This window comes from Numenius arquata, chromosome 2, assembly GCF_964106895.1.
Source record: "Numenius arquata chromosome 2, bNumArq3.hap1.1, whole genome shotgun sequence".
In the NCBI taxonomy this organism is placed as follows: domain Eukaryota; kingdom Metazoa; phylum Chordata; class Aves; order Charadriiformes; family Scolopacidae; genus Numenius; species Numenius arquata.
In genome coordinates this window covers 4,580,810-4,594,695 of record NC_133577.1, presented here as the reverse complement: position 1 = coordinate 4,594,695, position 13,886 = coordinate 4,580,810, and the positions used below count along the sequence as shown (strand labels likewise).

The 13,886-nt window shown below is 45.6% G+C and overlaps 1 protein-coding gene across 9 annotated transcripts in view; it reads right to left on the bottom strand.

Moving 5' to 3' along the window:
• Window positions 1-869: 869 nt before the first annotated feature.
• Window positions 870-13,886, bottom strand: part of MYB (MYB proto-oncogene, transcription factor) — a 29,234-nt gene continuing 16,217 nt past the window's right edge. For 8 of the 9 annotated variants that reach the window (XM_074167165.1, XM_074167117.1, XM_074167131.1 and 5 more), the window contains 4 exons: window positions 13,707-13,832; window positions 12,906-13,016; window positions 11,741-11,848; window positions 870-986 (listed from right to left, as the gene is read on the bottom strand). In XM_074167165.1, the coding sequence (XP_074023266.1) occupies window positions 870-986; window positions 11,741-11,848; window positions 12,906-13,016; window positions 13,707-13,832 (462 nt within the window). The remainder of the gene's footprint in view (window positions 987-11,740; window positions 11,849-12,905; window positions 13,017-13,706; window positions 13,833-13,886) is intronic. The other variant, XM_074167153.1, reaches the window with a different exon arrangement.

Below are 13,886 nucleotides of genomic sequence, written 5' to 3'. Positions count from 1 at the left end.
ACATCAACGTTTGTTTCCTTTCCATATAAAGCTCTACTGCTCCTTTTACACTAGCAGCATGTCTACACGCTAAGGTCTGTAGCAGCAAAACACAGTATTCATTTGGCATTTACAAAATTAAATTACTGAATAAAAATATAATTTTTCTCATAAATCTATGTTTCATACAGTAATATTTTTTTAAAGCAAGCTAATTACCCTTCCCCTCCCCCCCCCCCTCCCCCAACAGAAACACACAACGTATAATGGTCTAGAACCAAAAGAGAATGAAAAGAGTATTTCAAGAGGCATGGATGTTTGAGCATTCACGATCTTGATCAGTTTTCCCCCTTTGCACAGACTAGCGGTTTGTAGTAATGCTTTTCACTTCGGTATTTTACACCAATGCATTTTTTTTGTTCAGTGATTTAAAATATATCCGTTTGAGTACCTGCTCTTTTATTATTAGAACAAAAAAAATACTAAAAAAAAAAAGAAACAAACAAGACCCCATCCCTGGATAACACATCACTGAAATAACAATACTGGTGTATTAGGTTTGCTTGATCTCAAAAAGTACAAAAAAAATTACCCTTATTATAAGTCTGCACTTAAGAGCATTAATTACTGATTCAAACTTAATACCTAATAATTTAGGCAAGTATCATTTATTCAAAAAAAAAAAAAAAATCCTCTTAAGTTGGGTGAAATCCAACAAGAAAATATATGCTGAGTGACTAAATGCACTTTGTGCTGCTCCCAACTGTTGTACCACAACAAAAATAGGCTCTTCTCCCATTCATGAAAAGTTTTCATGCCGAGGAACAGGAATTTCCCAGCGGAGGTGAAGTGTTCTCGAAACCATAATGCTTCTCTGTCCGTCGACCCTTTCACATCACCAGGGTCCGGGTGGGGAAGGCGGCCATGTACTTGCGCGCCTGATCCGTCAGGGCCATCTGGTCCTCGATCTTCCCGCAGGACGCCGACTCCCAGGTGTTGTTCAGGTGCTAAATTAGAAGGAGGCAGAGAGATTTGGGGTGAACAGCATGCAATTTAAGTCATAGCCCCAGCCAAAGCCGGACCCACTCGCGATCGTTGCATGAACATGGAATCACAGAATGGTTCGGGTTGGACGGGACCTTAAAGATCATCCAGTCCCGTGGGCAGGGACACCTCACACTAGACCAGGTTTCTCAAACATGTGGTAGGATGTTGTCCCACCTCAAAAAAAATTGAAATCTCAGCTCAACAGGCAAAAAACTATCATCTCATCACTTCTCAGGTAGACGAGACAACCGGGAGAGGGGCACACCATGAGCCAGGACCCAAACCTCCCCCCCAACTTCTCTCTCAAACAGCGCCTTCTCTACGAGGACGCATCTACAGCCTTGCCTTTAATCCTTCTGTTCCACGAAAGTTCTCAAAAGAGATTTTACTTGCAGGTGGACTTTACCGGGCACAGATGGGCCGAGCCCACAGTTACGATGTTGGGCGCGATGACCGTGCACAAACTCCTGCCGAGCCTCCATTCTAGCAGAACAGCTGTGCTGCCCCCGTGTCCCCTGAAGGGACCCAACCATCTTGACGGCCTGACCACAATTAACAAGAAGTCCCGCGCTCAAAGCCACTTTCACCTGCGTGCCCCGGTTAACACGTGCCCATCAGCGGAGCTCCTCCGGCAAAGGAGAAGGAAGGGGGGTGGTGGTGGTGGTGGGGGGGACACGACTCTCGGCAGAAACAGCATTTTAATTATCGTGTAAGCCATTTCACTTCTTGTGGTATTTATGGAGGTTACAGACAGCATTCAGTATAATGTTAAAGTGAGATAAACATATCTGCAGAGGGCTGCGTGCACTGTATTTATTTACTCTCTACACACATGTGAGATGTTTCTCCTTGCCCTGAGCTATAAACAGTAATGAAATTTCAAAGCTCCTGGAATTTACCAGTATACACACACATTTACACATGCTTGTTTTTCTTTCTATTGAACTTTTTCACTTACTCAGTACGTCTGCGTTTCCACACTGAGATATCCCCTAAGCCTCGAAGCAAAACTCTATTATTATATAGAGCTACTTGTACAAATACCCTGTATTCCAAATATTTTGCAATACTGTATTCCAAAAATGCCCATGACTGTGCTTACTGGAAAGCTGCGTTGCTAGCCAAGGGATCCCAGTACTGTTGACTATTGAGAAGGTCTATGCCCAAGATCCACCAACAAAAAGACAAGCCAGAAGAAACCCTTCTCTATTTTCCTCTGCTTTCAACAAGGATCAGCTCTGCACTGCAAGATCTATGTTGCCCAAGGAGATGGCCAAAGCCTTCCCAACATTTAGAATCATAGAATGGTTTGGGTTGGAAGGGACCTTAAAGATCATCCAGTTCCAACCCCCTGCCATGGGCAGGGACACCTCCCACCAGACCAGGTTGCTCAAAGCCCCATCCAGCCTGGCCTTGAACCCCTCCAGGGATGGGGCAGCCACAGCTTCTCTGGACAACCTGTTCCAGCGTCTCACCACCCTAGGACATCATATGAAGCATAATTAGTGGACTGCAAACCGTCTGCTAAGAGCAGAACTGAACCGGTGTGCCCATGGCTGTTCACGCTGCTCCTTGTAACCGTGCAAGAGGATCCTTAAATTATTCTCTGTTTAGAGAATGCTCTTCTGACTGTAAACAGTGTTATCTTAGACATGTGGATAGTAAAAGGCTGGGCAACATATGAAATACAGATAATTTCTCATAATATGCCCTAATCAGGGCAGTGGTACAAACACAGGGACCGAGGTTCCCTGCCTGGGAGGGCTCACAGTCTCAAAGGGACAAAACCAATGAGTAAGTGAGCAGCGCGGCCACGATGAGGGCCAGCATGTTAGTCCTCTGGAAACTTCTGCCAAACTCCTGCTGAGCTTCAGTGGGACTTCCCCATGCAACGGAGCACGGGGTCAGGCCTCAAGTCATTAAGTTTCTGCAGCTTTTTGTGGGGAAGCCGCATCTGTGAGGGGGGAACAAACATCCCATGCACCTCTTTTTTTTCTACAGTGGTTCAACCTGGGCCGGCTACGTACCCTGTGCTGTGGCTCAGCCTAGGGCCACCAGCCAAAAAGCAGGTGTGACACACTTTCTGTACACCACAGCTGCTTCTGTGTTTTGCTTCAACAGCTTCCAGGGCAACTTTTTCAAAGGCACCTACATCAGCTGGGAACCTACGGCCTCCTACTGATCCTCAGCAGGACTCGGGCACCTGTGAGTATTTTACCCTATTGTTTTAGAGGTATCTTCATCAGGGACCAAATTAATGACTACTACAATGCCATTAGTCTTACGCAGAAGCCAGATTTGGTCCATGTAACTCAAAATATTCTGGTAGTTCCAGAATATCCATCATTTCAAAGGACAAAAGTATGTGCCCAACTGGTATTTCCCTGTGATCCCCCAAAGCTTCAATGCCCTGGTCTAGAAATGAGAGATCAGCAGTCCCCTAAGTAACTGAAAACATCTAAGAAGTAGTCCATCTGTCACAGTACGTCAATTTTTAAAAAATAGAAGTAACTTCAGGCAAGGAGCGTCCTGATTTCATAAATTAGGCTTAATTGTTAGTATCTACACTGAGCTCTTTGTATTAACAGCCATGTGCTTAGAAAAGAAAAAAAAGAAATAATAAATCTGTATGCTGGTATCTCCAGCATCTCAGCAGGCTGCTACATGTCACTCATTCCACTGAAAGCCTGGTCTTCGTTGAACCTGACGTCAGAGCAGCAGAAAGCTCTCGGGCAGGCAGGAACCCCCTGCCCTCCTTCTGGGGACGTGGGGGGCAGCAGACACACAGCAAGGGGCAGGAGGATCCTCCAGCTAGACCCCCCCAGCTCCAGCCTGTTCGGAACAACTGAAGTTTTGCTCCAGAGACAGGACAGGAGAGTCCCCCCACAGAGTTTTGAGCCTTGTATTATTTCCTCAGAAATACATTACACTATTTTTCCCCCCCGCCTTTTATGACAAATCTATAAAACAAGACACTTTGCAGTCTCTAGTGCAGTCCCGCTAGAGCTTTGCTCTAGTAAAGAAAGCAGAATTTGCCCCAAAGTAGTATATTCACTCTATTTACTAAGAAGGTTTTCAATTCTGTCCTGGGGAGCTAAGACAACATTTAAAGTGGGTATTTTTAATACACGTTTTCGGTCTGAAGCCTTGGCACCCGGCAGCCAACACCAAACAAAGCACAAAGCCTTCCCCCTGCCAGCCCCGCAGCGCAGCGCCGCAAAAGTCATCCCGATGCCAGAAGTTTTCCTTCCCTCCTCGGCAGGGAGAGCCGCGTCCCAGGACCCAGGCAGGGTCCCCCCCATCCCTTAGAAAAAAGGGAAAAGCACAGTATTTCCCCGGGCTCTGTTACAGGAGAGTGGCAGCAGAAAGCAAGGAGGAAACCAGCACAGAAACCCGGGTCAGACCCCTCCTTTTGCAGAGCCCTCGTTCCACCTCCCCTATCACATGTAAAGGTTCAACTCTGCAAATCAAGGGATGGAAACACAAAAGCTCTGTAAGTAGAAGCCAAAACCCGCCAAAATTGATGACCTTTTTTTTTTTATTAATTCAGTGGATTCACCCCGCTTAAAAAATTCTCCCATCTAAGAGCGAGGTGTTCGTTTTGGCACCTAAATCCTTAGCCAGTGGGGAAAGAAAGGGATTTCCACAGTACAATTCCTTCCAAATAATTTTTCTTACCGCCTCAAAAAGCGAGAGACTACTCTTAGCTTACTCTTACTCAGCCAGTACTTTCAGCTGTATTTTTCTCTTCCACACGCAGCAGTTTTCCCTCTTTAAGTTAAAGCAGGGAGTGGGGTGGAGAAGAAGGTAATGCTACTATCAGTTCCCATAGGATAAAATTGCAGACCCACGGTACAATTCCAGCTATGTCATTCTCCCTGGCTCTAATTTTGTGGTTTTGGGGTTTTTTTTTGTTTTGTTTTTTTTTTTGTTTAAACCTCAGTAATCCTACCAGCACATCCTTTTCCTGGCAGCAAAACTACCTCGCTCTCGCCTTCAACTGCCCCCAGGCAGACGCGAACCGTCAACGAACTGTCAAAAGCTGCAACCGGGATATCCAATTAAAGCACTTTAAATAAAAAAAAAAAACAACTTGGACCATCTAAAGAAAACAAGACCGGAGTAAGGAAAGAAAAGGCTGCGGAAAGGTGCTTCTCTAACAGAACTCGTCCTTCTGCGCTCGGGAGCCTGGACCGCCTTTATCACGTGCTGCCTGGAGAAAGCTTCCCGCCTTGCGACACCCTGTGTGTCAGGAGAGGATGCCAAAACCCAACGCTGCCGCACAGCACCCGGCTCCCAGACTGATGGGAGCGTAGTAAAAATCTTTGGGGAAAACAAAACAAAACAAAACAAAACAAAAAAACCAAAAAAACCCAACAAAACAAAAAAAACCCCAAACCAAAACAAAAAAAACCAAAACAAAAAAAACCAAACCAAACAAAACACAACCCTCTGTCTTAGCAGACAGATTTTAAATCTCCGCGACGCCGGCAGGTACCTTCGGCAGCTCCAGCGAAGCTCTGGGTGTTACACACGTTCCCATTCATCCAGCCAAGTTGTGCTGGCATTTAAAACCAAAAAATACCCCAAAATGTTTAAAATATTCATCTTAAAATAAAATCTTATCTTATTTTATTTTATCTTTATTTTATCTTAAAATAAAATCTTATCGTGTTCCTCTACTGCAAAAAGCTGGATTTCTTGCCAGTTTTCCCTTACGGACAATTCGCAGAACGTGCTGCTGAAAAGGTGGCTTCCAACAGAAATGCAGTATTTATTCTGAAACAGTAAAACAATCAACGGCCTAAACAAAGCAATTTCCTAGCAGAATATGATGTGTATCGTGTACAATAGTATGGCTTTCTATTCTTATAAAATCATAGAATGGTTTGGGTTGGAAGAGACCTTAAAGTTCATCCAGTTCCAAGCCCCCTGCCGTGGGCAGGGACACCTCCCACCAGACCAGGTTGCTCAAAGCCCCATCCATTCTTGTTAGGATGCAGAACCAAGAGAAGCCCTTTTACTTATCAAGACCAGACAGTAAAGACTAATTTAAACATCCAGTGACCATAAATGAATTCTACTTCACTTGCTAAGGCAGAGCACTGTTTCTGCTCGTGTTGCTCATTCTCCTCTGGCCCATGGGACAGCCTTCTCCTAAACTCTGGGGCTTCCCTGGTTGTTCAGAAATACAGTTTCCTAGGTGTGAGAGAGTAAGATGGTCCAACTTTTCCAGGTCCTAGCCTGGAACCAGAGCTAGAAAGAACTATTTAGTGGTGCTTGTAAGAGCTTAACCCTGAAGCCCTCACTCAGAGAAAACTCCTGGTTGAGATGTATGAGCTTTCCAAGATTAATGGAGGAGATACAGAAATGGGCTAAGCACTTGCAACTCACATAAGGATATTCAGTCTCCTTCTACTTTTCTCCTTAAGTAATTTTTTTTTTTTTAATTCATGGATCAGAACACATTGCTGCAAATGCCTGACAGTTAAGGTGTCACTTTTTCTTCTTCCTGAGAGGCCATGGCCTACTCGGGGCAGCTCTAACTCCTGCTCTGTTTGCAACCTCGATTCGACTCCCCCGGGAAGAAAACATGCAATGACTGACCTGTAACTTCCAACGACCTCCTTTTCCTTCCCTCACCCGTGCCAAGCACAGCTCCTGGACACATCTGCCACTGGCCAGAGGAGGGACAACACACGTGAGGGACACGCAAATTCGTGAGGCATTCCATGGTTTTTTGCCTATAAATACTTAAAGGGTGGGTGTCAGGAGGATGGGACCAGTCTTTTTTCAGTGGTGCCCAGTGACAGGACAAGAGGAAACAGGCACAAACTTGAAGTAAGAAGTTCCATCTAAACCTGAGAAGGAACTTCTTTCCTGTGAGGGTGGCAGAGCCCTGGAAGAGGCTGCCCAGGGAGGTGGTGGAGTCTCCTTCTCTGGAGACATTCCAAACCCGCCTGGACACGTTCCTGTGCAACCTACTCTGGGTGGACCTGCTTTGACAGGGGGTTGGACTGGATGATCTCCAGAGGTCCCTTCCAACCTCATATCATTCTGTGATTCTGTGACACCAGCAAGGCCACCTTTCCTTGCGGTGCAAACCTTACACCTCCCGGGACCTCAGCACAGTGGGCTTCCCCCTCTCCCTTCGCTAAAAAAAGAAGAATATAAGACTTTGAGATCTTCTTGCCCCAAAAAAAAGCCACAGAGGTAAACCAGAGTAAGCCTGCTGCTGCCGGAGAGCACGCTGCCTCGCCTGTGCCTTCTCTCTGACAACCAGCTGCAAAGGAGATTCCACATTTCACTTTTTAAACGGAGAAAATTAAGCTTAATGACAGCTCACGTTCTTGCAAAGGCTAACCAAGTAGCTGGCTTAAAATCCTTTAAACTTACTCTTTAAAGAAAATGGTTACACAAACCGCTGAAAGTCAGGAAATTCGAGCTGAAACGTGTCAGTCTGTGGTTAAAAAATGGAAAGTGACAGGAGCTCGGGGTTGAAGAACATTCTCTTTAGCTTGCAGGGCTTCTACCTTGCGTTGTTTCCTTTGTTACTGGGGGAAGAAGATATCAAAGCAGCGCTATTTTCTTAAAAGGTTCCATTTCATGGTGTCTTTTGATCGCCTGCAGGGTTAGGTGGATGGTCTATGATTTAGCCTACTTTTCTATCTGTTAAAATGTCTGTGTTAGGATAGTTTGCATTATGTACTGCTACTTGTTTGATTGGCTACGGAACATAATGTGAAATGAAACATAACTTCTACACAGGAACAGCCAGAAGCAGAGTTTTTACGCAACCTCTTACGAGGCACTATTCAAGCAAATGCTCGGTACAAATCATCATCCTGCCTCAATAAGGGCTTCAGACGTTATCCCAAAATCTTAACCCCTGGAAAAGTTCCTAGTGAGGCCAAAATCTCCCTACAGTGAAACTTAAGTATTGTCTGAGTGACAAAAACACGGGTTGCAAAAATGTAGGTTGTAACTAACTCCACCAATACAAAGCAGAAGTATGTGGGATCCCTGCGATGGAGCGTAAGAGTAATTCCACCCCAGGGCAACACGTGGGTTTGGTGAGACATCTCCTGTTCCTGCCAGCAAGAGGATATACCCAACGCAGGAGATTTGCTGTGCGGGATAAAAAAGCTGGCTGAACCTTCATACCTTATGGAAAGATCCTACACACAGCTGCCTTCACATCCAACGTTTTACAGAGGCTTAACCAGGGGGTCAAAACTCTTCTCGGCTCTAAGGGGACTCTTTCTCCCACTGCTCTGGTCCAGCAGTGATCCCACCACATTCCCAGTGCCGTTATGGGCAGCTGCCTGACCTCACACGCCTAATGATGCAACGTGCTGTTCCTCATCATTCCTGATGAATCACACCACGCTATCTGATATGGTCATCAGCTATTATTTACGAAGTTGCATATGATCAGTTGTGTGTCCAAAATGCAGTAAAAAAATACCCATAGGGACTGCTTTGAACATTGGTTACTCTTGCCTTCTTTGGAATCTAACAGCAAAACAGTCAGTAATCAGGCACTTTGGTGAGCCTATTGCAAGTCAAATATCTTTTTCTTTATGTAAATGCAGTGCAAATTAATAAAGCAATGAAAAATCTTCATATGAAGAGCGGTTGAAGGAGCTGGGACTGTTTAGTATGAGGAAGAGGAGGCTGAGGGGAGACCTCATCACTCTCTACAACTACTTGAAAGGACACTGTAGAGAGGTTGGTGCTGGTCTCTTCGCACAGGTAATTAATGACAGAACGAGAGGGAATGGCTTCAAGCTCCAGCAGGGTAGGTTTAGACTGAACATTAGGAAAGAATTTTTCACAGAAAGAGTGGTCGGGCATTGGAATAGGCTGCCCAGGGAGGGGGTTGAGTCACCATCCCTGGATGTGTTTAAGAGCCGTTTAGATGTGGTGTTGGGGGATATGGTATAGGGGAGAACTCTGTAGTGTAGGGTAGATAGAATCATAGAATCATAGAATCACCCAGGTTGGAAGAGACCCTTGGGATCATCTACCAGATGGTTGGACTCGATGATCCCAAGGGTCTCTTCCAACCTGGATGATTCTATGATTCTATACTGCAGGCTGGTAACTGTGCTACCTCCCTCTTATGCGAGTTCAAATTTAAAAGAAAATGGAATTTTAAGAATCAAGCATATTGGGGAAAAAAGACAGTTTAGCGCTGTGTCTCTTTCCTTCCCTCTTCCCTCTCCACGCGCACATCCCGAGGTGCAGAGAGTGCAATAATTCTTACCTGAAGTCAACGAGAATTTGCCTAAGTAACAACAGTTGGGTCAGGCCCAAAAGATTAACAGCAGCAAGGCAAACACATGCAGACACAATTAAATTGCACCCAGCTGCGTTCCCTGGTTGTTTCACCTCTGCCTGCACGGTATCGGTGGATTTAATCCAGCGTTTGTGTGTGCGTCCGTGTGTGTGTGTGTGTGTGTACATGTATGTGGGCAATACACCAAATTATAAACTGGAAAGCAGAAGAACGTGCTAAAAACTGGGCACGTACAAAACGCCACCAGCCAAAACCAAGCGCCAACGCTGACAGGTTCAATTGCTTTGCACCCTTTAGACACACCGTGTCCTTATCAGATGTCTGGCTTTTTCTTTCAGTTCAGCATATTTTAAACACCGAGGTGAGTTGGGAAGTATTTTTTAACTCGGTTCCTACTTAAGGAAAAGTCCTCTTTATCCAAACAATGAGAATACCTGACTTTTAACGTGCAAAATTAAAGGCTTTTCCTGACCAAGGACCGGAGAACGGGATCCAGAACAGCCCACAAATTGGTTCGTGTAAACTTCCTGAACAAAATCAGCATTGAGTGAAGAGAGAAGGTTAAACAAGCCCTTTCGTTTACAGCAGCTTGTAAAGAAATTATTTTTAGATAGCAGGAAACATAACACTGTTACGCCGAAGATCAAAAGATCCTATTTTACAGGCACCTCAGATGCTTTGTTTTTATTACAGGCAGAGTGTAGGGAACCACCACTGACCGGACAACCCAGAGAAGCTGTGGCTGCCCCATCCCTGGAGGTGTTCAAGGCCAGGCTGGATGGGGCTTTGAGCAACCTGGTCTGGTGGGAGGTGTCCCTGCCCATGGCAGGGGCTTGGAACCACATGATCTTTAAGGTCCCTTCCAACTCTAACCATTCTGTGATTCTAACCCACAACATACTCTGTTCAGCTCCCTGAAAATGTTGTCTTAACCCTATGGAGGAGCCCAGAGCTGGGCTGGGCTGGCAAGACAGTGGGACCAGCAACCTCCATCCACGCACCAGCCGGCGAGCTCCAGGGACCCCCTGCAAAGCTGGAGCCCTGGGCTCCTTTGCCGTGAGATGGTCTGGACTCAGTCCCGAAATAACTGCCCTAACCCGGACCATGGATCTTCAAGCCCTCCTCTCAGCCGTCTACCACGGTGCAGTAAGAAACACGGTTCATGAGAAAAGAGTAAACAAGCAGCAAGGGAGTGTGAGTTTTTGGTCCCTACGGACACCCCCACGCAGAGGGGAGACGCAGTCCCCGCTCCCCACGCGGCTTCTCATCCTGTGATCCTGCAGTGCAGAACACAAACCTACCCCGTGGCAAACTGTGCCAAAGGGGGACACGTGTGAAATTTTAATATCTCACTTTATAATGCCCGGCTAGAGACGCTTAATCAAAAGCAGGTTTTTCTTCACTCCTTCCTACAGGAAATAAACCCCTAATGTAAATTCTGGCAAGAGGGAGGAAAGAAAAGATTAGCCATGTGGACTATCTGAAAGTCAGGAACTATGGAGTTATAATTTCCTTTCTGACAGTGACTCACCCTGGGGAATGAGGCACTTTCCCTCAATTCACCCGTGTGGAGAAGGGATAGAAAATCACTCATTCATCTACCTCAAAAAGTACGGGCTGTGGTGGAAGGATAATTGATCATTATCCGCACCGCGTTCCGTTCTCTGAATGACTTCTGTCCACAAGGGTTGCCAAAGAGGCTGCTAATGACTTTGGTGGGCTTTGCATCAGGCCCTGTGTAGCAGCTATATTTTAAAAAGTACAGCAAATGTATACGTTCGTTAGCACTTGGAAAAAGCACAAATATGTAAAACCCGGCCTCACCTCCGGCTTACATTGAAACAGTCGCACATTTAAGTCAGTTCAGAGATCCCAAGATGTACAACCAGCCATAAGGGTTACGAGGTCCCTTCAGACCACCGTTTACAACCACATTTCTGGTGCCACATCAGCCTGCGCTCAGGGAAAGGCCACTCTGGAGCTTGGCCAGATGGGGAGTAGTGACCACATCTGTGGTGGCCAGCGGGGCAGCGCCAGGGTCTCTGCTCTCCCCCCGAGGCCAGTGACAAGTTCTGGCCACCACCACACCACTCAACTGCCCTGCCCTCCAAAGCAGCAGAGCTGCCTACAAGAAGCCTATGGGAAAAAGGCTCTGGCCCACCTTAATTCTCCGTTCTACCAGTTTAACACTGGAATTGGCTCGGTTACAAAGCCCCACGCATGGGGCTTTGCACTGTTTAGCTTCCCGGCACAGCTGTAGCCTCCGTGTCCTCACGCTCCACAGGCAAAGCAACACCCTCAACCACGTTCATCTGAACGTTTCATTCTTCCATAGTCAAAATCAGTCAGTGAGAAAGCAATGTATGTATGTATCTTTATATAGAAAGGGTATTTTTATCAAAGAATGGTTACCTGCAGAGGACTAGCTAGTGGCCTGTTCCTAGGTACTGCAAATGTTTTGTGAAAACTGCCATCCTCTTCAGACACGGGCATCTTTAAAATGGAGCTGGTAAGAAGATTCTGAGCAGGAAAAGAAGAAGGGAAGGGAAGGGAAGGGAAGGGAAGGGAAGGGAAGGGAAGGGAAGGGAAGGGAAGGGAAGGGAAGGGAAGGGAAGGGAAGGGAAGGGAAGGGAAGGGAAGGGAAGGGAAGGGAAGGGAAGGGAAGGGAAGGGAAGGGAAGGGAAGGGAAGGGAAGGGAAGGGAAGGGAAGGGAGAAGAGAAGAGAAGAGAAGAGAAGAGAAGAGAAGAGAAGAGAAGAGAAGAGAAGAGAAGAGAAGAGAAGAGAAGAGAAGAGAAGAGAAGAGAAGAGAAGAGAAGAGAAGAGAAGAGAAGAGAAGAGAAGAGAAGAGAAGAGAAGAGAAGGAAAAGAAAAGAAAAGAAAAGAAAAGAAAAGAAAAGAAAAGAAAAGAAAAGAAAAGAAAAGAAAAGAAAAGAAAAGAAAAGAAAAGAAAAGAAAAGAAAAGAAAAGAAAAAAACAATTTTCAGTAACTCAAGAGAAAAACCTGAATTTGAAGGTATTAAAAGCAAACTCAGCCTGATTGCAGAGGGTGCAACACTGGGCACGGTCCCAGAGGCTGGGAGCAGACCTCAGCCTGGGCTCCCCAGGACGTGGCTCTGCAGGAGCATCACCACGTGCAAAGGTTTTTCACCCAGTGAAACTCCCAGGGGCAAGAATAACAGCAACACCGAGTAGTCCCGGGGAGGCAGAGGGAACCGTGCTCATGCAAAGACTCCTCTGCACAAACCAAAACAGACTCTCTCTTTCTTTTCACCAGTTTTATCTCCCTGACATAGTCATTTCTATACACAGGTGCAGGCCTCCTCCGAGCGCAGGCTCTTTGCAAAGACTGTGGGCTGCACAACGACTGCAGCTTCTGCCACCTTCTGTAGGCATTGCAGTGGTCTAATTGGAGCAGGATTTTGCTCCTTGTGCTTAATACAGGGAAACGATACAGAAATAACGAATAACGCCTGCTTGTGAGGAAGGTCAGACAAAATATTTTCCCTCTTGCCTTTAAGAACTGAACAGGGATGTAAAACAGAGAAATCATGTGGTGGGGTGAAAACTTCCACTTACTGGCACATCTTCCATAGTAGATGCATGCGTAAAGAGCTGAGTGTTCAGGTTTTCTCCTTCCCAGTGATTCGAGCAAAAAAAATTTCCAGCTTTATCTGTTGGAGACTCCACCTGAAAGCAGGAAAGGCACCATGATAAAAACCAATACCTAACTGACCAGAAAGAGATTTACCTCTCAGTTGCTTAATAAATTGAATAAATATTCTTCACGGCCATGCACAATGCGTGTTTACAGTACTGTCTTTTACAGCACCCTTGCTCTTTGCAGAAGAAAAAAGTTCAAGGTTCTCAAAAAAGTCCCCACCTAATAAAACTTTGAATACTTGCACTCAGAGCCCTGTCAGTATTCAGAAGTTTAATCCCCTAGAAAGGATTGAGAATATATGTATTTTTAGAACTTTAGTGACAAAGTAATATAATGCAATGTCCTCAAATGTTCAGGTTTCTAAGTCACTCCATGGAGCTTGGTCCCCGTGGGGTTCTTCTATAGTTTTCACCAATATTAGAAAGATTCAATCCAAATTCCTGTCTAATTTTTTTTTTTTTTCTTTTTAAGTTTCAAACGAAAAGTGCATTAGAACGGCCCAAGCAAACCCCTGCTGAAAACAGCAGAAAGACTTCTATGGAAATCAATGGGAGATGAATTAGGCATGCCTAGTATACTATATAGAACCGACACTAAGATCTTGGGGCTCACATGAAAGAAAAACAGACACAGCTATTTAACAGAAAACGTATTGGTATAAGTTTCTCAGCAAAGAGCGGCTGAATTAAATTGCCTCAGGTAAGTTTGAGATTTACCTCTTGTTTGATTTTCTTCAGCAAAGGGGGTCCACTTTCATGTAGCCCGGCCACTATTGCAGATTCCTCCGACTCCTGCTTGATAACGTCCTGCAGATCTTCTACAAGATGAGTCGGAGTTTGAGGCTGAAAGGAAGAAACGTTATATCCAAGTCCCAGAACATCCCTCTGCACTAATAT